The sequence below is a fragment of the Palaemon carinicauda genome, chromosome 4 (genome assembly GCF_036898095.1).
Source record: "Palaemon carinicauda isolate YSFRI2023 chromosome 4, ASM3689809v2, whole genome shotgun sequence".
Lineage (NCBI taxonomy): Eukaryota > Metazoa > Arthropoda > Malacostraca > Decapoda > Palaemonidae > Palaemon > Palaemon carinicauda.
Window position 1 is genome coordinate 174,512,993 of NC_090728.1, and position 25,000 is coordinate 174,537,992.

Sequence of the window (25,000 nt, forward strand, 5' to 3'; positions counted from 1 at the left end):
ATTATTATTATTATTATTATTATTATTATTACCAAAGCTAAACCCCTAGTTAGAAAAGCAGGATGCTTTAAGCACAAGGGCTCCAACAGTGAAAATACCTCAAGTGAGGAAAGGAAATAAAGAAATAAAACTATGAAAAAAGTAATAAACAATTAAAATGAAATATTTTAAGAACGGTAACAATATTGAAACAGATCTTTCATATGTAAATTACGGTACATAACTTTTCTCCTGCAGTTCTTACACCCTTCTTTCTTTGGTCAGTTACTCAATTTTTAACATTTACCTCATAAGAGTAATTAGGACCACATTCTGTAAACAACTAGGTCTTCATTTTGTATATCCATCCAAGTTGTTTTCCCCAAAACGTTCACCTAAAACACGTGTTTTCCACAAACGTTTACAGTAAACACGTTTTCCCCAAACCTTTAAGTAAAACAGGTGTTTTTTCCAAACGTTTACAAAAAAAATGTGTTTTTCCCAATCGTTTACGTAAAACGTGTCCTCCAAATGTTCACGTAAAACACGTGTTTTCCCCAAAAGTTTATGTAAAACTAGCTTTCCCTAAAACTTTCACGTAAAACAATTTTCCCCAAAAGGTTCACGTAAAACACTTGTTTTCCCTAACATTCATGTAAAACAAGTGTTTCCCCCAAACGTTTACATAAAACACGTGTTTTCCCCAAACGTTTACGTAAAACACGTGTTTCCCCAAACGTTTGTAAAACACGTGATTTCCTCCAAACGTTTACGTAAAACATGTGTTCTCCAAACGTTTACGTAAAACATGTGTTCTTCCAAACGTTTACGTAAAACACGTGATTTCCTCCAAACGTTTATGTAAAACACGTTTTCCTCAAAACGTTTACATAACACACGTGTTTTCCCCCAAACATTTGCGTAAGACACGTGTTTTCCCCAAACGTTTATGTAAAGCACGTGTTTTTCCCCAAATGTTTACGTTAAACACGTGTTTTCCCCAATCGTTCATGTAAAACACGTGTTTTCCCCCAAACGTTTATGTAAAACAAGTGTTTTCCCCCAAGCGTTTGTGTAAAACACGTGTTTTCCCAAACGTTCGCTTAAAACACGTGTTTTCCCAAACATTCACGTGAAACACGTCTTTTTCCCCAAAAGTTCAGGTAAAACAAGTCTTTTCCCCAAAACGTTCACGTAAAACACTTCTTTCCCCCAAAACGTTCACGTAAAACACGTCTTTTCCCCCAATTGTTCATGTAACACGCCTTTTCCCCCTAGCGTTCACGTAAAACAAGTGTTTTCCCCCAAACGTTCATGTAAAACACGTGTTTTCCCCCAAACGTTCATGTAAAACAAGTGTTTTCCCCCAAACGTTCACGTAAAACACGTGTTTTCCCCCAAACGTTCATGAAAAACACTGTTTTCTTCAAACGTTCACGTAAACCATGCATTTTCACTCAAACGTTCATGTAAAACATGTGTTTTCCTCAACCGTTCACGTAAAACACGCATTTTCCCCCAAACGTTTACGTAAAACACGTATTTTCCCAAATCGTTCACGTAAAACACGTGTTTTCCCCTAAACTTTCATGTAAAACACGTGCTTTCCTCAAACCTTCACGTAAAACATGTGTTTTCCCTCAAACGTTCGCGGTAAAACACGTCCCGTTCATAAAACATGTCTTTTTTTCCCCAAGCGTTCACGTAAAACATGTCTTTTTTTTCCCCAAACGTTCACGTAAAAAAAAAAGAGTGTTTTTCCCAAACGTTCGCGTAAAACACGCGTTTCAGGCAACATCATATGAGACTACTCACGTGGTATCTGGAAAGCGTCCCCAAGTGAAGCATGGGAAAGAATAGCATGTGTATTTTTTTTTTTTTTTTAGTGTCTATTCCCGTGTGCAACCAAGGACGGGATCTTTAAAAAAATCCCATCAGGTGAAACTGACAGTCCTCTGAAGAATTACAAGTAGTATACTTGTTGAATCGGAATGCTTTTCTTAATTTTTTCCCCCAGTTAATCTGTTATATATGAATGTATCAAGTGCTGATTAATGTAAAATATACACCAAAATAGAAAATCATATTTAGATAAAGCAAAGATTTATAAGGTAAATTTTTAGACTACTTTTATAAACTTAGAAATTGCCATTAACGCTAAACAGACATTTCTCCCACTTTTGTGTAGTTTAGCTAGGTCAAGTTTTTAGTTCAAATAGCAATTTTTTTCCTTAATTTTCATACTTTATCTAGGACACCAACACTCGAAAGAAAGTCTCCCACACCGCTAACTGCAATAAGTCCGACATCCTTTTGCCATGTAACCATATTTTGCTTATAAATACTGTTAAGCCGCAAAACACGTTAAAAAATCACACACAAAACCACAAACGGGATTTCCTGAACGGAAATGCATTTGTCAAAGCAAGTTCGGCGAAGCAGATTCCCTAAGATACGATTAGAGGCAGAAGAGAAAAAGAAGGAAATTCTCAATTTGGATTAATCACTAAAAAAGAGATAATCCAATGAATCCCGAAATAAATGTTTGTCTTCTGAAGAAAATAAGAAACTCTGTAAATTTATCTGTTTTTCAGATTGTAAAGCTTCAGTGGATTTAAGCATTATTTAGTTTGAAACCGAGGATATTCAATCTCAGAAGTGTTTAAGAAGAACACACGAGTTTTTAAATTTTCATATGCCTTTAGTTAGTATGAGCACTGACCTAAGGCAGAGAGGTCAGATCTGAATTCATTATGACAAAAGGGGTCAGACTAATTGATTGATTGATTTGGAGTTTTCAGGCATCCGGACATTTGAGGTTATAGACATCGATATTTGTTATAAATGTTGAAATAAATAAATGGTAATTCAATTTAAAACGATAAAAGCAAAGATGTCCTTATAAAAGTTGAAATAACTTTCAGAAGACCTGCTTCTGAAATAAATCTAAAAATACCGCTATCATAGTAAGACACACCATGTCCAAGAATCTTGGCAATGATGAACCTGCCATTCTGATCTCGAGCAGAAATACTTGTAGCGATCATAAAACATCCTTTTAGAAAATTGAATTATAAAACACGTACATAAAAAAATCTTAAAAAAAAAAGAGATTAAAAGACCATGCAGAAAAATATGGACTTAAAAGTAAAATAAATCTAACCAGGCTAACCTTCATGTATCCAGGGTATTCGACGTCGGGCAATGCATAGAAATGATGATCAGTATCGCTGGTGTCGATAAATGTAAAACCTGGTGTCTTTGCATCTACGATTTTCCAATAGAAGACTCCTATTTTCTCTGCCCTGAAGTTAAATGACTTTTCTGGTTATAATTAATCGTTATCTTTTCGTTTGAAAAATTTACTATACAAGTAATACATACATATATCATGCGTTACTAAAGTACATTGAAAATGATTAATAGATTAATGGGATAATCTACAGCTATTTATAGGATGATCTACATTTAATACATCTATACTTCATATTCAATATCACTTCTATCTTGCATTACCTATGATTTATTTATTGATTTTGATATAATAAGTTATGTTTTGGTGCACTTTGATTCACCATGGATTACAACGACATATTACATCAATATGGTTTTGTTTATTTAAATATTCAAGAATTTTATCATAAATTACCAAATAAGATATATTATGATAATGCATTCTTCACACTTATACCATAAATAACTGAATTAAACTTAGTTGTCACAAAAAACAAAGATTCCAAGATCGTAATTGCTACCAAGATTCCTTGGAAACATATTTTGAAAATTAAACTATATTTATTCGATCTCTAGTGACTATTAGACTTAGATTATTCTATTTAATTTATTAATGCAGATACCTCTGTTGCTCTGACTAATCCTGCTCTTTCTTCTGCAGCTAAACTGCTATTTTCGTTTCTGCTAAATATAGTGACAAAAGAGGACAGTGAGTTAACAACAATTTGTTTCCAGTTCAGTTGGCATCACTGACTTGGGTCCAAATAAAGTTTCAAATTTTTTTCAGTGCTGTTCTCCGATTTAAAGATACTCTATTAGTGGCATTCTGATAGATATATTTTTCTTAGCTATGCAGACAATAATAATTTTTCTTTTTTTTAATTTCGATTTTTTTTCTAAGAAAATATCGCTTTATAAATTGCAAAACTGCAGCTACAAAATCACTTTATTTGCTTCATTCATCATAAAAAAGATTGAAGCACAAAAGCTCTGAAACTTTGCTCAATTTTGTTGTATATATTTTGGTGAAAGCTAGTGAAAAGAAAGTCGGGCATTGACTTGTATGTTTAATTTCTAACGCGTTTTCTGGTGACCTTATAACAACAATAATTCTAATAAGAGATAAGACTTCAAATAATACTGACCAGGTTGGGAACTTTAACCCAAGCGTCTCCATAAGCGGAGCAAACCACGCCCCAGGACAAATGACGACATTTTTAACTTTGATGGCATTCTCCTTTGGCCCTTTGATCTCGATGGTGTCTCCTGGAGCGATTGAGGTCACGGGCCAGTTGTCTAGAACTTCTCCCCCGTAATCAATATAAAGTTTCTGAAAAAAAAAAATAAGTTTTTTTATAGGTCAGTAGTAGCAAAATCAGGCTATTTTCAAGCAAAAAGGGATTATGATTTGAAATAGAAGTCATTGACAAACTGACGTTGCCTAGCAACTAATACCATTGGCATTCATAAGAAATTTTCTAATAATGTTGATGCCAAACCAAACACCCTGCCCTTTCAAAATCATAAATCAAGAGATTGCTTAACAGCAGAAAAATAAATATGTATTCTTTTTCGGGAGAATTCATAGTCCAGTTAATCGGGACTGTTTTGTTTCTATCATATAAAGAGTAAATTCTTGTTTAATAATTCAATGTTCTGCGAAGGTTCGCCGATTATCAACATGTGTATACCACTCCTGTGCCACACGCTCGTATATAGTAATGACATTTCTCTTTTTTGTTTATATTATCCTTTGTATCTTCGCTCTCCCCTCACACTGACAGCAACTTGTATGAACCTGTCTGCTTACTTCATTGTTAACTGTTAACAGAACTGGTTACTGGTTTGACAAGAAATAGTATGCTTGCATTTTGTGACCTTCTTACCGGGACCTAGTGTGTATATATACTCGATGTGTCTGTAATAAAGTTACTCAGTTGCATTCACCTCGCCTTTGACTCACAACCTACTCTTGGCCTGTCACATTGGTGACCCCGGAGGTCGACTTGCTCCTCCCGCCTTACCCCCTCACTGTTACTATGGCGGACTCTGTGGAAGTTGGCGCCGCCCCATTCAAACTTTCGTTGTTTGCCAGAGGAGAGGCGTTTTCTTGGTTTCAGCGCGCAAAAGTCCAGTTCCGCATCAAGGGCATGACTCACTCAACCACCAAAGCCAATTGCGTTCTCGCGGCTATACCCGAGGACTGGAAATCTCTGACTGGCTTTGTGAACAAGGAGACACACCAATAGCGTATGATGCCCTCAAAACATACCTTCTGCAGCAGTACTCGCCGTCGCCAGCCGCCCGTATAACAAAGCTTTTCAGCTCTCTCAACAACTGTTGGGGGACACAAAGAGCTTCACTCGCCCTACGGAAATGACCAGTATCACTCGCCTGCAACCTGCCGCAGACGGCTCTCCTCGTGAGGTGAACCTATTTCGTGCCTTTTGGGTACGCCATTTACCCGAACCTGCACGTGCTGCCATACCCGATGTCAATAGTTTACCCATAAAGGACTTGATGACCAAAGCCGACGCCCTTATGGGCAGCCACTTCACGACCTTCAAGACATCCATCAATGCCTCCACTCCTGACGAAGAGGACACCTATTCAACATCAACCAAAGCCGACATGAATGCCGTAGGGCACACACGCCTACCCCATGACGTGCCGGAGCGGCGACAAAGCCACCCATCACCCACCACTCGCTCGCGCTTGAAGTATACTAGAGTTCTATCTACATCTTGTTATGATTGTCGTTCAACAGTTGTATGGTCAAACGACCAGTTGTTTACATATAATAATTACTACTGTTACTTTGTTTACATGTCTACTGTAATGGTTTTTGCCTCCCGCCTTTTCTTATATAGGGAGTCGTTATTTGTCAGTCGTGAAGGTAACACTTCGTATTATAAATAAATCCATTCAGGAATAAATAGTTGATTTGTTATCATCGATATTTATTTGGCTCCTGAATTAATTTAACACATGGCGCAGTGAGTATAAAGGAAGATATCTACAAGAAGAAAGAATAACCCTACCACTACAATGCCTATAGTTGCAGAACTTCGTGAGAAAGCCCTTGCCCTCACTAAAGAAAATATTGGTGATTTAGATCGTGATGAAATCAAGAATTACCTGGAGGCTCTTGGAGTTCCCTATGACAACAAGGATAATACATCAAGATTATCAAGACTACTTCAAATAACCATCGAAAGGTCCAATTTGATAGGCGACACTGAGGAGGGAATAAAGACTCATATTGAAAAGCACAAGGAAACTACTTTTATTGCGGCAAGTGATCCCATGTTTACTATGTTGCAAATGCTACAACAGCAGATGCAATCACAGGAAGAACGCTTTACACGTGAACAGGAGCGCCGCGAACGAGAATTAGCTGCTATCCTTGAACGAGTCACACCTCGGGCTGATCTCAATGATAACGCAACCACAGGAGTTGAGAGAAGTCGCCGAAGTAAGACAACAAAAATTTCTGTTAGACCCCCAGAGCTACTAGATGATGGTACTACTTTGAAGATTTTCAAGAGATGGGAGGCTACATGGAAAAATTACGTACAGGTGGCGAAGCTAGGGGAGAAAACTCGAGAGGACCAGATCGCGACTTTTTGGACGTTTTGCACACCAGAGTTCCTTCAAAGAATTCGCCATGCAATGGAAATCCCAATGGATACACAATTAAGTTTGAGTGAAATCATAGAGAGGATTAGGGGACACCTTAAATCACAACGGAACATCGCAGTAGACCGTTACAAGCTTGTTCGGAGGAAGCAAGAATCCGGAGAGTCATTTGACGATTTTCTGGTGGATCTTCGGGAGCAAGCAGAGGATGTCAACCTGTCAGACATGAGTGCTGATGAATGGATTGCCACTCTTATATTGTCCGGAGTTCGCGATGAGAGTGTAAGACAGGAACTGTTGGGGAAGAAACCTGCACTTAACCTTCGTGAGACTATCACTTTATGCCGCAACCATGAGTTGGCAGGGAAAGAAGATCAGAGATTGAGTAGAGGTTATGATGTTGGTATGAATAGATTGCAGACCCGGAAAAGAAGCAAAAGTCAACAGCGAACAAAAATTCATGCCAACAAATCCTCTATAGATGAATCCGCAAAGTGTCGCAGATGTGGTTTTTCAGCCCACCAACAAGGAAAAAAAATGTCCAGCAATGGGAAAGGAGTGTTTTAATTGTGGTTGCTTTGGCCATTATAGTAAGGCTTGTGAAAGTCCGAGGAAGGAAAACGCTATAAAATCGTCTCCTAAAGCCGATAAACGCAAGCATGTCGCCGACATTTCTAGTTGTACTGAGAAACGTCCGATGTTGTCAGTTGACATCCATCACCCACTGAAGAGTCATGTCATCAAAAAATGGGTCATCGCCGATACAGGAGCAGAGAGGACTGTCGCTGGTGTGGGAATGATGGAGGATTTGATGCTTGGTGAACAGGACCTCCATTTCTGTGAAGAGTACTTAGAAAGTGTTAACGGCAAAAGACTAAATGTTATTGGAGAGACTGATTTAGTGTTACATGGTAATGGTAACAAATGTGTGGAAAATGTTATTTTTTGTAGTGACGTTAAAAGTGAGATGTATATATCTCTTGATGCCTGCAAGAAGTTGCACATCGTGCATGAAAATTTCCCATTTCCTATGAAAAAAACAGTTCGTATTATCACAGATCTTCGGTGTACTGAAAAAAATAGCCCAGTGGAGGAATTCCCAGTGGAGGAATTCAGCATAAACACGAGGAACCAGATCATAGAAGACTACTCAGAAGTGTTCAGCATTGAAGGACGGTTAAAAACTATGAAAACTGCACCGATGAGAATAGAGCTTAAGGAAAATGCAAAACCTTTTGCAATTTATGCCTCCCGACCAGTGAGCTACCCATTGCGGGATGCAGTGAAGAAGGAGCTGGAGAACATGATTAATCAGGATGTCATAGAACGAGTTGGAGATTGACCAACGGAATGGTGCCATCCAATCGTTGTAATCCCGAAACCAGATGGTGGGATCAGAATGACGGTCGATCTCACAAAGCTCAATTCGCAAGTAAATAGGACGGTACACAATGCCAAAACGCCACAGGATGCTATAAATGAAGTGATTCATGGTGCTAAATACTTCACAGTATGTGATGCTGTCAAGGGTTACTGGCAATTAGAGTTGCATGAAGATTCAAGAGATCTTTCTACTTTCCTAACACCATGGGGAAGATTTCGGTACAAGAGAGCGCCTATGGGATTCATCAGCACTGGTGACAGTTACAATTTCAGAGGAGACTTGGCAATTGATGGTTTGGAAAGAACCCATAAAGTGGTGGACGACGTGCTGATTGCAAGTAGGACGTATAAGGAACACATACAAGATGTACGGGCATTCCTAAACAGGTGCATCGAACATGGCATTTCATTGAATGAGAAAAAATTCAAATTTGCTCAACCACAAGTGCAGTTTGCTGGGTATGTTTTGTCCAGAAACCGGACAGAAGCAGATCCAAAGAAAGTGAATGCTATTGCAGATTTTGCAACGCCGACAAATATCACCGAACTACGAAGTTTTATGGGATTGGTAAATCAGTTAGGATCCTTTAGCCCGCACATTAGTGCAGCGAGCACGCCGCTGAGGGAACTTTTGAAAACCAGGAATCAGTTTCAATGGTTGCCAGCACATACTGAAGCCTTTAATGAAGTGAAACAACTTCTCGTAAAAGCACCAGTTCTTGCACAATTTGATCCACTTCGGGAAACTCGTGTGGAAACTGATGCAAGCAGACTAAATGGATTTGGCTTCATCGTGCTTCAACGACATGAAGATGGATGGAAACTCATCAGTTGTGGAAGCAGGTTCCTGACAGATGTTGAAACCAGGTACTCCATGATAGAACTAGAGGCTCTATCTATCAGATATGCATTGAAGAAAAATAGGTTATATTTGTCTGGACTACCACAGTTTAAGGTGATTGCTGACCATCGTCCGCTCTTGTCAATATTCAACAAATACTCTTTGACCCAGGTTGAAAATGTTAAATTGCAGAATTTGAAGGCAGAACTCCAAAGTCAATATCAATTCACTGTCGAATGGAGAAAAGGTAAGGAGCATGCTATCGCAGATTGCCTTAGCCGAGCACCCGTGGAGGATCCAGATGAAGGTGAAGACTATCTCCAGGGACGTACATTGATGGCTATTCGGATCGCATCAATAGGAAGTGAGAATTCAATGGATGGGAAAGGATGCACTGACCTCATCATTGAAAAGTTACGTGAAGCCGCAAGAGGAGATCCAGAATACATGGAATTAGTAACTGCTGTCAGGAATGACAATGTTAGACATGAAGATGTACCTGCATGTGTGAAACAGTATAAAGCCATACGGCACCAATTAGCTATTGACGAAGACCTTGTGATATATGGGCAGCGCATTGTAATTCCAAAAGGACAGAGACGAGAAGTTCTTAATCTACTGCATACTGCTCATCAAGGAATTACAAAAACGAAGCAGCGTGCCCGTATGTGTGTGTACTGGCCTGGTATCACAAATGACATAAATCAGCTAGTAGAGAAATGTGAGACATGCCAATGCCATCTACCCAGCTTGGGAAAGGAACCACTACAATCAGACCCATTACCATCTCGACCGTTCGAATGTGTATCTGCAGACCTATTTTACTGTAATGGCAGACAATTCTTGATTTATGCTGATCGCCTGAGTGGATATCCGATGGTCCATGAATGGAAAGATGATCCATTAGCAGGATCTATTGTGGGGGCAATGATAAAAATGATGGCAATAATGGGAAACCCACAACGGATCCGAACAGATGGTGGACCGCAATTCCGAGCCGCAGAATTTCAGAAGTTTCTGGAGAGGAAGGGCATCGAGTGGGGCCCAAGCTCACCCCATTTCCCAAGCAGTAATGGGCATGCAGAAGCCTTTGTTAAGAAGGTCAAGACCTTACTCAAAAAGTTAAATAAAACAACGGTGGACGAAACATTTCAAGAAGCAATGTTGGAACTAAGAAACACTCCAAGAGCAGATGGACGATCGCCGAACCAAATAGTGTTTGGACACCCTCTCAGATCTACTGTTCCCATTCATCACAGTGCTTTTCAGCAAGAAAGTGCGGAAGAAATTGAAGAAGCAGAAAGGAAAAGAAAAGAAAGAGAAATGAAGACTGCAACGTGGTACAACGCATCCGCCAAAAAGCTGAAAGAATTCTTGCCTGGGGTAGAAGTTCGAATCCAAGACCCAGTATCCAAGAAATGGGATAAGAGGGGAAAAATAGTCAAAGCTGGTTTACGGAATAGAAGCTATCATGTCCAGTTATCAAATGGAAAGTTGAGATGGAGAAACCGTAGATTACTTCGAGAATACCGAGGAGATGTTGATGAAGATCCACAGATGAAGTTTGAAAGTACCGAGGGAGAAATAAGGGAACCGAGACGAAGTGGAAGATTAAGACAAAAAACTGTCAGATTTGCGATGTAATAAAATATATTTTTGTAAAAGGAATAGTATAAACTTTGTATTGTAACATTTGATAGAGATAAGTCTTAAGTTGTAATGTACATTTATTTTCATTATTTATAATGGAACTCTGAAGGTAAATATTTTCTGATCCAATAAAAAAAAAAAAAAAAAAAAAAAGGAAGTTGAAGTATACTAGAGTTCTATCTACATCTTGTTATGATTGTCGTTCAACAGTTGTATGGTCAAACGACCAGTTGTTTACATATAATAATTACTACTGTTACTTTGTTTACATGTCTACCGTAATGGTTTTCGCCTCCCGCCTTTTCTTATATAGGGAGTCGTTATTTGTCAGTCGTGAAGGTAACACTTCGTATTATAAGTAAATCCATTCAGGAATAAATAGTTAATTTGTTATCATCGATATTTATTTGGCTCCTGAATTAAGTTAACACAGCGCTCCAACCAACGACTTCTACAGCCCCTTACTGCCACCCATTGGTTGCAGTTTTACTACTACCACTCCAGATTCTGGGCTGCCGCAACGAAATGTGCTACGGATTGTCAGTGGCCAAAAAAAGTGTAAGTAGGCCATCGCTCGTGGCGGTGGCCTCCCGTGTTTCTAATCTTTTCCTTTTACATGATGCAGGATCAGGCGTGCGATTTTTGGTAGACACGGGTGATTGTCATTCTCTTTTGCCAAGGGAACTCTTCAGGACACGACGTAGTCTGTCAAAGTCTGACGACGTCTGCCTGGTAGCTGCCAAAGGATCTGTGATACCCACCTACGGTTACGAGAACCTCACATTATTGTTTGGAAACGGCAAGTTTAATTGGAAGTTTATTGTTGCTGACGTCACATTGGCAATCCTCGGTGCGGATTTCCTCTCTCATTTCCACCTTTTGGTCAATATCGCCCACCGACGATTGGTCAACGCAGACTCGTACTTGCTGACACCTCTTGAACCCGCCCCCTCCAACCTCGCTCTCCACATCAGTGCACCCACGGATGTCTACGCCCACCTTCTCACGTGGTACCCGGAAGTTTTCCGTCCAGAACTTCGCCAAACGCCCACAGCTCCTGCCAAACACGGTATTTATCACCATATCAAGACGACGGGACCCCCAGTCTTTGCCAAATTCAGACATCTGGCACCGGATCGATTGGCAGCCGCCAAACAAACGTTCGCCGAAATGGAAGAAATGGGCCTTTGCTCATGGTCGTCACCCTTACACATCGTCCTGAAGAAAGAGGGCTCCCTCTGTCTGTGTGGGGATTACAGGCGCCTGAACATGCAAACAGCACCGGATCACTACCCTCTCCCAAACATCAATGACGTGACCTCCTACATGCACAAAGCGAAGGTTTTATCCATGCTCGACCTGCCGAAAGGATATTATCAGGTGCCTATGAACCCAGAAGACATCCCCAAGACCGCCATCACCACTCCCTTCCGTACATACACCTTTAATTACTCCTGTTTTGGCCTTCGTAATACTGGGGCCACTTTTCAACGTCTCGTGGATGGCATCTTAGGGGACCTCCCCTTCAGTGTGTGTTACGTGGACGACATACTTGTGTTCTCTTCCTCAAAAGAGGAACACCTCCGTCACCTGCGCATAGTGCTTGACCGCCTACAACAAAACGGCCTTGTAGTCCGGTACGACAAGTGTACCTTTGGCGCCAACGAAGTGTCATTCTTAGGGCACCGCATCACTCCTGAAGGAGTCCATCCCCTCCCTGAGAATGTAGCAGCCGGTGAGAACTTCGCCACGCCCTCGACCGTCAAAGCTTTGCATGAATTCTTGGGCGCGATCAACTATTAACACCGTTTTCTGCCAGCCGTTGCCACCACTCTTGCTCCCCTCTATGCCTCCCTCAAGGGCAAGCCAAAAGACCTGAAGTGGGGTCCCCTTCAAGAAGCGGCCTTCGGCAACGCAAAGAATGCCCTATCAACCGTTGCTGCTCTTACTTTTCCCGTCCCACATGCTCCTCTCCTTCTCTCCACCGATGCCAGCGACGCCGCTATTGGTGCAGTACTCAAACAGGTGGTCAACGGCTCGCCTCGCCCATTGGCCTTCTTCAGCAGAAAACTGTCCAAGGCAAAATCGGGTTATTCTCCCTTCGATCGCGAATTTCTTGCAGTGCACTTGGCTGTCCGTCACTTTCTCCATTTCTTAGAAAGTACGCCCTCCGTCATACGCACAGACCACATGCCTCTGGTGCACGCCTTCACTTGACAGTCTGACGCCTGGTTCACCCGTCAACGCCGACATCTCTCCGCCGTGGCTGAATACAATTGCATCCTTCAACACATTCCCGGGAAAATGAATCCAGTTGCCGATGCCCTGTCAAGAAACACATTGGCCGCCGTTCAACTGGGATTGGATAAACAACACCTTGGCTGAAGCCCAACGACAGGATTCAGAGTATCAAGCATATAGGACATCCTGCACATCCCTCCATTTGGAAGACGTCCCCCTCGAAGACTCCAACACCACCCTCCTCTGTGACGTCAGTACTGGTAGACCGCGACCGTGGATTCCTGCTTCCATGCACTGACAGGTGTTTGATTTCATTCACAGCCTTTCACATCTCTCGTGCCGTTCTACTGCACAGCTTCTGAAGACGAAGTTCATTTGGCACGGCATTACTAAGGATGCTAAGGATTGGGTCCGCGCCTGTACTTCTTACCAAACTTCCAAAGTACATCATCACATGGATTCAGGAGTGGGCATCTTTCCTCACCCTCAGTGTCGTTCACTCACATTCATGTCGACGTTGTAGGCCCCCTACCCACATCACAAGGGCATCGTTACCTGTTTACCTTCATCAACCGCTCCACTCGTTGGCCTGAAGCCATTCCCATGGAAACTGCCACATCCGCCTCATGTACATCTGCCTTGCTCTCAGGATGGATAGCAAGATTTGGTATCCCTGGGCATATTACTTCTGACAGGGGTACCACTTTCACCTCTCAATTGTGGACATCATTAGCGAATCTCCGGGGCATCACCCTACATCAGACAATTGCCTACAACCCCGCTGCCAATAGAATGGTTGAACGTTTTCATCGCACCCTTAAAGCAGCTTTGGTGTCCCGCTGCAAGGACTCCAACTGATTTACTCCGCTTCTCTGGGTCCTCCTTGGACTAAGGACCACTCCTACAGACGCCCTGGACGTCTTGGCAGCTGAAATGGTGTATGGCGACCCGTTGGTCGTCACTGCCGAATTTTTTCCTTCTGCAACCTCCTCCGGCGATCTCCAGCGCATACGTCACATCGTGGGAAAATTTACTCCATGCCGCCAGACTTACAAGCCCTCAGCGAAGCAACACATACCAACAGACTTGCACTCTGCAACGCACGTCTTCCTACGCAACGACACTAGCAAGCCACTGCTAATGCCCCCTTACACGGGCCCTTTCCTTGTGATCCGACGCAATCCGAAAGCATTCCTACTAAACATTCGTGGCAAAGAAGACTGGGTCTCCATTGATCGTCTAAAACTTGCTTATCTCCTGCCAGATGACCCGCCTACAGTTCACCTCGCTAGATCAGGGCGCCCTATTTAACATGTACAGCATGTCATTTTTAGGGGAGGAGCCATGTACCACCCGTGTGTCACATGATCGTATACAGTAACGACATTTCTCTTTTTTGTATATATTATCTTTTGTATTTTCGTTTCACCCCAGCACTGACAGCAACTTGTATTAACCTGTCTGCCAACTTCTTTGTTAACTGTTAATAGAACCGGTTGCCGGTTTGACAAGAAATAGCATGTTTGTATTTTGTGTCCTTCTTACCGGGACCTAGTGTGTATATATACTCGATGTGTCTGTAATAGAGTTACTCTGTTGCATTCATCTCGCCTTTGACTCACAACCTACTTTTGGCCCGTCATACATATGACGTTCTGTGCTTATTCTTACTCTATCCTAACCTATGAAGGGCTGCTTTTCAGGTCTTATACAGCAGGGGAACCCTACTCTTTACAGGACCTTCGCAGTCATCTTATCAAATGCATTCAAAGGGATTTAGCATTTCACACAGCATATTGCTCGTTTATTGTCAAGACCACAATATAGAAGCACTTAGAGAACAAGTGTCTTCAGCTTCCTCTTGAAAGCCTTAATACATCAGGCTTTCCGATGTCTAGTGGGAGCTTATTATATAGTCTCGGGGCCGCATATTTACAGGCTCTAGAGCTTACAGTAGGTATATATCCAGATTCCAATAATTTGAAACCATCTGTAATTATTCTCCTGTTAATACGATTTGTTGGCTGTACAATATGTAGCAACTCTTAAGATATTTTGGACGTCCAGTTCTTATAATTTGGTGGGTTATTATACATATTTCAAACTCAATTTTTGCTTTAATAAGAAGCTAGTATAAATCACTCGAGTGTAGGACAGATCCGTCCTCGATTTGGTCAGCTTTAATTCTTGTTAGAGTGAGGTTTAAATAATCCTGTCATATTGTTCACGTTTGAAATGGGATGTTCCGTTAAACAAAATCTGTCAAATCTCGAGAAAATATATGGGATAAAAGGACGGAAGAGAACCGTAAGGAGACAATTTTATGACCAGTGTAAGTAATGTCTTTTGAAACTTGCCAGTTTTCATCCCATTAGGTAAAATATTATTCAGCATTGGTCAGTACCCTACCTTTGGACAGAACTGTAAGACATTTCACAGTGTAAAAAAACTCGCCACCGATCAATAAAAGAATAAAAATAATAATCCTAACATTGTTCATTAACGAAGTAGAGGATTTTTGTAACTATATGCAACTATCACATAGGACAAAATCAAACTTTCTGGTCGACAGATTAAGGAAGGTAAAAAGGGAGTTGAACGCAGTATGAATTTATCAAACAATAATCGTATGATAAACTACGTAATTAACCAACATCTAGGGTTGAATAATTACGATAAAAAGTGTGAAATCTAGAAGATACTTACTATGGCCTATTGTACTTCCAGAAGATTACCTTTAAGATTAATACAAATAACCCTGAAATGAATGCTGAAGAAAGCTGTCAAGAAAACACGAATTTTATGCAAATGAAAGGAAGTTTGCCGGTTATGGACAACATTATAGAATATTATCACTAATATGGGGAATATAACGAAGGATGTAGACTTTGATGAACAGAAAAGTGATGTTAACAAATGGAATATCACAAAAGAAAGAAAGCTAAACAAAACTTGACAATAGTGGGACGAGACGTGATAGAGCCATTCAAATAGTAAGAGACAAGAACCACCCAAGAGCGAATGTAAACGTAATACTTTATTTTCTAGCCAAATACAGGAGCCATATTTTTTCGGTTTCATTGTAGAACAGTGCAATATTAATAATTAGGATATTGGAAACTCTCAAAACTGAAATAGATCTTTGCAGATCACTATTTTGAATCCCATATAGCCTATTACTAGCGGAAACCTCTATTAACGAAATTACAGATTTTAATTTTTAAAAAAAATACCGTTTTGCTCATTTTGTATTAGCACATACCACCCGGTAGTTCAGAGAAACAAAACTGGCAGTTGGTGCTTGTCGTTATTCGAACAGAATAAACGTCCCAGCGTTTTATATTTGTTACATGTTTTAATATTGGAATATACAAAGTAATTACAGATCTTATTTTAGTCATCATGTTAATGAAAGGTTAGGGTAGAAACGCGTGTGTGAGATATATTCAGACTGACAATTACAGTACAAATGAAAGCCAAGTTCTCGTTCGAAAAGATATTGGGGCACGAAGCTACAACTCACCCTATTGTTAGATTTGTATAGCTGAACTAAATAGATAAATTAGATAGATGAAATTCCCCAAAATACTAGCCCACAAGGATAACACGATTAACGAAACATGTTCCGCTAGCCAGGACATAGGAACAATGAGATAATGTTCATCTGCGAGCTACGACACAGCAAAAAAAAAAAAAAAGAAAAAAAAAATACATAATTAGTGTTATAATTCAGCGTACCAACATCAGTAACTTGAATCATGGCCACGGAGAGATGGCGGCGGCTATGGTTGAATACGGCCAATTAAATAAGAAAACAAAAGCTCCAGCGTTTTTATCTTATTTCATTACTATTACTGGGTTTTGATTACAGTAACCTTTCCTTTTTAATTACGATGACTGTTTTTTTCATGATGATGAATGGAGGAAACAACAATGTTTTAAAAAATTAATTCAAATGTCATACAATTAGACTGGTCCAAAGTATATTCCAAGATGTTTCAAACGTAATTCATGTACGATGGTGGTGGAACCACCATAACTCAAAAACTGTGGATTTCTGCTAAAAATCATTGTCAAAGGAGTTCTAAAACACGACAAGATACACTAAATAAACGTTTTATTTTCTACAAAAGGGTTTGTGCTCTGTTCTAAAATTTTACCTATTTTCTACTAGCTATCTGGAGTTTTAGAACTTTTCGTACCCCACACCCATATAAAAAATAAAAAACCTATGGGATCCCAGTTTGTAACCGGGGCTTTAAGGTGGGGAAACACCAAAACCGAGAAGTGATTTGAAGCAATAGTAATGATCATAAGTACATAAAAACACAAGGTAACCAGTTGGAAAGATATATGGTTCATGTAAAAAAGTATCATGATTACCTGCAATTTATATTACGTCCTTTATTTGGACTTTGCTCCACCGTGGCTTGGTTTACTATAAAATAAACTGCGGTTTGGTAAGCTGTAATTAAGATGTGCTTTGCAGGCCAACTATGCAGGTCCTTATTCCAGAGACATTCTTTACTTTCAAATGAGAAGCAATAGCTCTATAAGAATCGAGTATATTTTAGATATAATCAATTACCGAGATAGGTAAAATTACACTAAATGTCGAAATAGATCGATCTCCCGTCTGGGAAACGTCCTTTTAATGGCTAGTGTACAGCCTTGCGTCCTGACGAGTTTCTGGAGAATTTGGTGCGTTTTTTACTATCTGACGCAGTTATGCTATTTGACACCTTTTCTACAAATATAGCATGAACTACAGTGCTTTTCCAACTAATTATATACATTATGATAAACTAGGATTTTGCCACACCGACTATAAACCTACTGAAACAATTTGAGCTTTATCTTGTTATACCCAGGTCCCACTACGAATTTAGCGCAGTTTAGTAGTTCCTGCAGCGTGAAGTCGGAGCTCAGCTCCCCCACAGGAAAGAGCTCCCAGTCCGCGCTTTTCCAGCGCAGGGGACCCCTCAAGATTAGCACCTTCACTGACAGGTCGTCCTTAGACTTGGCTAGCTGTTTTTTTCAGCTAGTCGAGAATCTAGGCTTCTGCTTGGCTGAATATTTCAGCTCTGCTGTTGTTTGTTGATTTGCAGACGAGTGCCTATTGTAGAACCTTCATTTGTTGGTTCTGCTATGCCAGAAGACACCAGCACCGCAATGACCTCTGTCACCTGGACCGGAAGAAATGCAAGCAATGCCAGACCTACTACTTTCACCGTGAGATGTACTTCATCTCTGCTTGGGCCGTTTCCCAAATGATGAATATCGAGCACCTCTTCTCCATGGGTGCAGTGCACCATGGCATATGGTATACTGTAAATGGGACCACTGCAACATCTACCATGACTTCCTATACCGTATCATCACTGGTAGAAACAAGGAGCCCTCACTGTGTCAAAAAGCTCTACCAAGGTACGACCTCCCAATTGAACAACCAACGCCGTTCCATTCTCCAGGCACTATGGAAAAGCTACTGAAGAACCTCGACTACCCTGCCACTTCCACATGACCCAAACCAGCTGCCCTAGTTCCTGCACCTTCCAACCCTGCCCTTACTTCCAAAAAGAAGAAGGGCTATTCCAAAAACCCACCTGTTGCCATTCAAGTCCTGTCTCCCCAAGACCCACCTACAACTGTTCCTGCCACTGCTCCTATTACTGCCCCCGTTCCTGCCACTGCTCCTGTTCCTGCCCCTGACACTGTTCCATCTCCTGTTCCTTCCACTGCTCCTGTTCTTGCTTCTGTTACCGTTCAGGTTCCTGATGCTACTTCTGTTCCTGCCATTGTTCCTGGTCCTCTCCTGAGATTGTTCCTGTTCCTGCCACTATTCCTGCTCCTATTCCGGCCACTGCCACAGTTTCAGAAAGTCATTCACCTGACTGCAACTGCACCGTGTGTCTTGTCCAGCTCCTTGCTGAGGCCTCTGTAACACTTCACCAGCCTGAAGAGACCAGTCCAGCTCCAAAAAACACCCCAGAGGATCCTAGTCACCTGCCGAAGTTCAAGCTTCATATGAAGCAGTAGCAGCCATTGCTGCTTCAAACCCAACACTTAAGATCACTGCCAAACCCAACCTCAAAAGTGACATCCTCATCACCCTTAAGTCCCAAGCAAGTGCCAGTCTCCTGCCTAGGGGAACCTTCCTGACTTTCTTCAATCTGGCAAAGAAGCCGGGTAAGGCAGTAGTCTTCAGAAATCCAGTGAGGATGCCACTAGACTTCCTCACCAACTGCAAGAACATCACCACAGTTGAATGCCGAAAAGGGAGCAGGAACCTGCCCACTGAGGTCATCTGCACATTCATTGGACCTGTTCCAACTGCCCTGGACCTTGGAATTTGGGGAACCCTCTCTACAGAAGATTTCACGCCAGATCCACTGAGGTGCTACAATTGTCAGCGCTTTGGTCACCACAAAGAAGACTGCAGGAGCCCAGCCATCTATCGTATCTGCAGCCAGCGGCACCCCGCACAGATGTGCACTGATGCGCACAAGGGAGGGAGAAAAACCTTCCCAAAGTACCCCAATTGCAATGGCCCACATCATGCTTAGAACAAGAAATGTCCCGAGTTTCTAAAGAAGATAGGGGCACCACTGATCGCCCTTTCAGCCACTACCACTGTACCACTGCCAAAGCCACAGAGACCGCCTTGTACAAGGAGCCATCGCCTGCCTACCAGTAACCCTGTTCCTGCCTCTACAAATCCTGTTATTCCTGTTCCTGCCTCTACAAATCCTGCCATTGCTGTTCCTACTACCTCTCCAAATCCTGCCACTCCTAATCCTGTTCCTTCTCCAGATCCTCTTACCACCACCACCCCAGAACCCTCACAGCCATCTCCTTCAGCCATTCAGCGTCCTTCTCCAGTTCCTCTCTTTCATATTCCTTCTCCTCCCTCCAGTTCAGTTGCTCTTCAAGCAGAATCTCTTCTCTTAGATAAACTCATTCCCCAAGTCATCCGCCTCGTCCCTAAAATTTATGCCCTGTTAAATTCATCTAGGTGCAGCAAATTAAGGCTATGGTTGGTAAGCGTCTGGTTCTTTGGGCTTAGGAACTAGATTAGTGTTCTTAAACATAGGGTGAACCACAAACCTTGAGAATATTCCCTCTCTTGACCTTAAGTCTCTCCTCCCCCACATAGCCGATCTTCCCCAAGAGCAGGAATGAGCTTTTCGCTTTGAACTATTTCTGTTCCCTCCTAATTATAATCCTTCTCTCCATTTTCAGTCTCTTCTACTTTACTGGGACTTGGTGCTATAAAACTTTTACCTACTCCTAAAACTTTTCTTTTTAGTTCCAGTTGGATCCAGGTTTTTTTGGCCTGGCAAATATGCTCTTTAGGCTGAGCAGCTGCCCCTACTTTCCACGTATTGGGTAGTTATGTTGCAGTCTGGTTGCCACAAATAGTGTTCAGTTCCAATTAGAGAAACTCTGACTCCTGCAGCTACATTCCTGGTGCAGAGCAGCTGCTTGTATTCAAAAGCACACACTGTGTGCACTCTAAGGGGTTAGTGCCTTATGCCAAGAGCCCCTGCTCGGTTGTAAATGCTGGGCAATCTGAACCAACCAACCAGCATGTTTTCAAAATCAGAAATGGCAACCTCCAATTGCGTCCTTCTGTGATGGAGCTGCGAGAAGCCCAGAACTAAAGAAAGCTGAAGGGGTCCGGAGGAAAATAATTGTTATAACCACCACCCAGTAAGTTATGCACAAGTGCTTGGGAAGTCTTAATTGGTTGAAAAAACCCTGCTAATGAATAAGTAAACAGAGCGATTGCAAACAACATATTCGCAGTTACCCAACATCAGTCTCCCAAAAGTAAACAATAGACTTGACAAGAGAATGGTTTTCACATTTAAGTCAAACTATACTTAAGTTATGTCCCAGTCCCCATTGGAAATACAGAGAAATAAACAAAGAGCCAGCACTAGTTAATTTATTGGAGCGAATTCTAGTTTCTTTTGATATTAAATGATCATATATCAACCAAAGTAGTTTTCATAAAGAAAAAGTTTTTTTGCGTTGAATATTAGACAGTTAATAATGTAATAACAAAAATGAATGCTAGGAAATTTCTACAGTTATCTAAAAAAAGAATCATAAGAAAATACTGGGTCTAATAACTAAATCGGCAAAATTAATAGTTAATATATGGCAACTGAGATTTCTAAGCGCGAATTTCAATGATAAAAAATTATATATATATGGTAATACATGAAAATGGCAAAATTTCTTTCAAAGTACATTGCAGGCAGACTATTCGGCAAGGTACCCTCTAAAAAGTCAATAATTTAATAAATCAATAAATATATAAACAGTCATAATACAGAAGAAAAAAAGTATCAAATTTATAAAAAGGGAGTTTTTAATATTTCCTAGCTATTCAAACCCGAGTCCTTTAGGTAGGGAATATGTTTTCAGTATGAGCTGGCTGGCCGTTTAGTTGCTTAAACAAGCATAGCACAAGGTACTATAAGGATGACCAAGGTACCAGAAGCCCGTAGAGATGCCACCGCTAGAGATATTGGATACTTTGAATGGCCAGATAGTACTATATTGGATCCCTCTCTAGTTACAGCCCATTTTTTCCTTAGCTATACAAACAGCGAATAGTCTGGCATATTCTTTACACATTCTCCCTTTTCCTCATACACCTGACATCACTAAGATACCAGAAAAAATCTTCTTCACTTAAGGGGACCGTCCGCTATGGTGTTTGACAGAACAACCTTAAAAAATTTAAAATAGTTTTATTGTTTCTATGTATACAAATAGGAAAAACAAAGCAGTCTTTATATAATGATGTCATCTTTACTGCGTGTCTGTATGACCTAGTTTGACAGAATCGTCTTTGCAAGTTAATTTTTGCATTTATATAGCGATATTTTTAACTTATATTTTGAAATTTCGTACGTCTAGCATAGATGGAAGGAATTAGTAGATGGTAGGGGATCGCAACTACGGTCTATGAGAAGAACAGCCAGAGCAAGTTTCCAAAGACATATAGAAGTTACATTGCATGTGTGTTTGTTTACTTGCAGTTCATATGTACATAGTGTTTTCACAACGTCCTCGTGAACTTAATAGCAAGGCTAATGTTACTTAAGTTCAAAGAAAGAACGAAAAGTAAGCAGAGATCAACAAAAAAGAACCAAGAAGAGAGAGAAACATGAATAAGAGTACAAAGCTGGAACATTCTAACTAAAACTCTGGCAACAATGAGAGGCCACTGGCAACTCATGACACCCTTAGACAAAGTGTATTAGTAAACAGTGTTTAAAAAACTCATTTAGGGAGCCTTCATGTAGAATAAACAAAGCAAAAATTCATAGCAAATCTTAGGAAACACATAATTCAAAACATACTTATTCACACATAAGTATATTTTTCAAACTTATTTATGGTTCGACTTTAGAGAGAAAGATATCATTGAAAAGAGGACTAAAAATCCCACAATTTTGTGTACCAGAATTTTTATTTTCCTTTTTCAATTTTTTTTCATGGTTATTCTGCATCTAGACGAAGAAAATTGAGAAAAAATTCATAAAAAAAAAGGAAAATCGAAAATATGTCACACAGAATTATTAGATTGATAAAAAAGTTTTCATGGTAGGATTTTCAATACAATTGGTGTCATATTAGTGGAGAAAAATGTACCTAAATATTTTATAAAAATCACGTTTTTGCTAATAAATCCAAACGTTTTTGATCAAATGACATGAAATTTCTATATGGCAAAGGTATTATATATGTCAAAAACATATATTGAAATTGTGTATTTTGAATCATTAGAAAAAAAAAATCGCGGACGTAGCGGACTGTCCCCTTAAAGGGGTTAACTACTGCAATGGAGTTGTTTAGTGGCTAATTTCGTCTTGGTAAGGGTAATAGAGAAACTTTAGCTGTGGTAAGCAGCTCTGTTAGGAAAATGACGCTCTAAATGAAACCATTGTTCTCTAGTCTAGGATAGTGTTACTTCCTCTGAATCACTATTTTGGGGTAGAGTTCTATAGTTTGAAGGTACACCCACGCACACTATACAATCTGTTTCCTTATTTCCTTTCTGTACTAAGCTATTTTTATTGTTGGAATCCTTGGGCTTGTGGCATCCCACTTTCCCAACTGGGGTTGTAGCTTAGCTAATAATAATAACAATAATAATAATAATAATAATAATAATAATAACATTTAAAGATGAAAAATGTCCTCGTCAGCGTTATATTTTTGCCTGATCTATTAACTTTTCCTTAATATGACAGTTCAAGTACCATCGACCTTAAGGAATTATCATGACTTTTCTCCACCCATTTTACCAAAGTCTTTAAAATGAGGAGCTCTTAACAACCTAACATTGTTTACCTTTCACAACCCTTCATCGTCCAACATCCAAAGCCGGATCTATTAACATCTGTAACTCACTATATGATTATACTTTTCGCCAGAAATCAACAGCGACCTGCAAAATGTGAAGAAGCACGGGACACCCTGAAAGTGAACAGGTACTTCCAACACTGAAGACTGCTTATTCAGCCTCACTCAACACGAAAAAGTCTCGGGGCCCCACGGATCCAGCAAGGTGTTTGTCGTGTATGTTCTGCAAGCATTGGGAAAAAACAAATGGCGGAGGCCGTTTTGATTGCCAAAGGCACGCAATCATAACAATAAAACAAGAAAGGCTTATTATTATTATTATTATTATTATTATTATTATTATTATTATTATTATTATTATTATTATTAATTGCTAAGCTACAACCCTAGTTGGAAAAGCAGGATGCTATAAGCCCAGGGGCCCTAAAAGGGGAAATAGCCCAGCGAGGAATGGAAACAAGGAAAAATAAATTATTTTGAGAGTAACAACATTGAAATAAATATTTCCTGTTAAAACTATAAAAACTTTAACAAAACAAGCTGAAGAGAAATTAGATAGAATAGTGTGCTCGAGTGTACCATTAAGCAAGAGAACTCTAACCCAAGAGACAGTGGAAGACCATGGTACAGAGGCTATGGCACTACCCAAGACTAGAGAACAATGGTTTGATTTTGGAGTGTCCTTCTCCTAGAAGAGCTGCTTACCATAGCTAAAGTCTCTCTTCTACCCTTACCAAATGGACTGAACAATTACAGTGCAGTAGTTAACCCCTTGGGTGAAGAGGAATTGTTTGGTAATCTCAAGTGTTGTCAGGTGTATGAGGACAGAGGAGAATCTGTAAAGAATAGGCCAGACTATTCAGTGTATGTGTAGGCAAAGGGAAAGTGAACCGTAACCAGAGAGAAGGATCCAATGTAGTACTGTCTGGCCAGTCAAAGGACCCCATAACTCTCTAGGGGTGGCTGGCGCCCTAGCTAACCTACTCCGTTTTGAAAGACTATATATCATCAGTCCATTTAATGTCATTTCAGAGATTATCACGTCTTGGGGCTGCAAATCCTAAACATCTGAGGCCCACAGACTTTGTGAATCTTGGCTCTAATAAACCAGTCTTGACTAGTTTCCTGCCGGGACGATTTAATTGCACGATGTGTAGCGAATCTCTCATTTGACATCCAGTTACTATAATTTCATGATCAATTACAGATTATAAAAACTAAGCTATAGTAGTGTACGCAACCTATCAAAGATTACGGTAAATATCAAGATAGATATGCACGCATACACACCCCCTCACACCAGGGTATGACTCACTCTCTCTCTCTCTCTCTCTCTCTCTCTCTCTCTCTCTCTCTCTCAGAAGAACAGGAGGGGGTGAGACTGGAAAGAAATTGTCTGTGTGTATATATATATATATATATATATATATATATATATATATATATATATATATATATATATATATATATATATAGTTACTCGTAACGATCATTGCGCCATTTTTCATACAAAAGACGCCCCCAACAAGGACCAGTCAAATACCACAAGCGTCGGGACCTTACCCAGAACCTCAGCACCTGCCCACCCATCCTATACCCGTCTACTCCCCCGAGGTCTCTATTTCGGACATCTTCAAAAAACATGTG

General features: G+C 40.5%; 1 protein-coding gene across 8 annotated transcripts in view; it reads right to left on the reverse strand.

The window, feature by feature from the left end:
• LOC137640205 (peroxisomal sarcosine oxidase-like) overlaps positions 1–25,000 on the reverse strand; it is a 131,323-nt gene that overhangs the window by 10,166 nt on the left and 96,157 nt on the right. For all 8 annotated transcript variants that reach the window (XM_068372744.1, XM_068372748.1, XM_068372746.1 and 5 more), the window contains 2 exons: positions 4,359–4,543; positions 3,152–3,284 (listed from right to left, as the gene is read on the reverse strand). In XM_068372744.1, coding sequence (XP_068228845.1) covers positions 3,152–3,284; positions 4,359–4,543 — 318 coding nt within the window. The remainder of the gene's footprint in view (positions 1–3,151; positions 3,285–4,358; positions 4,544–25,000) is intronic.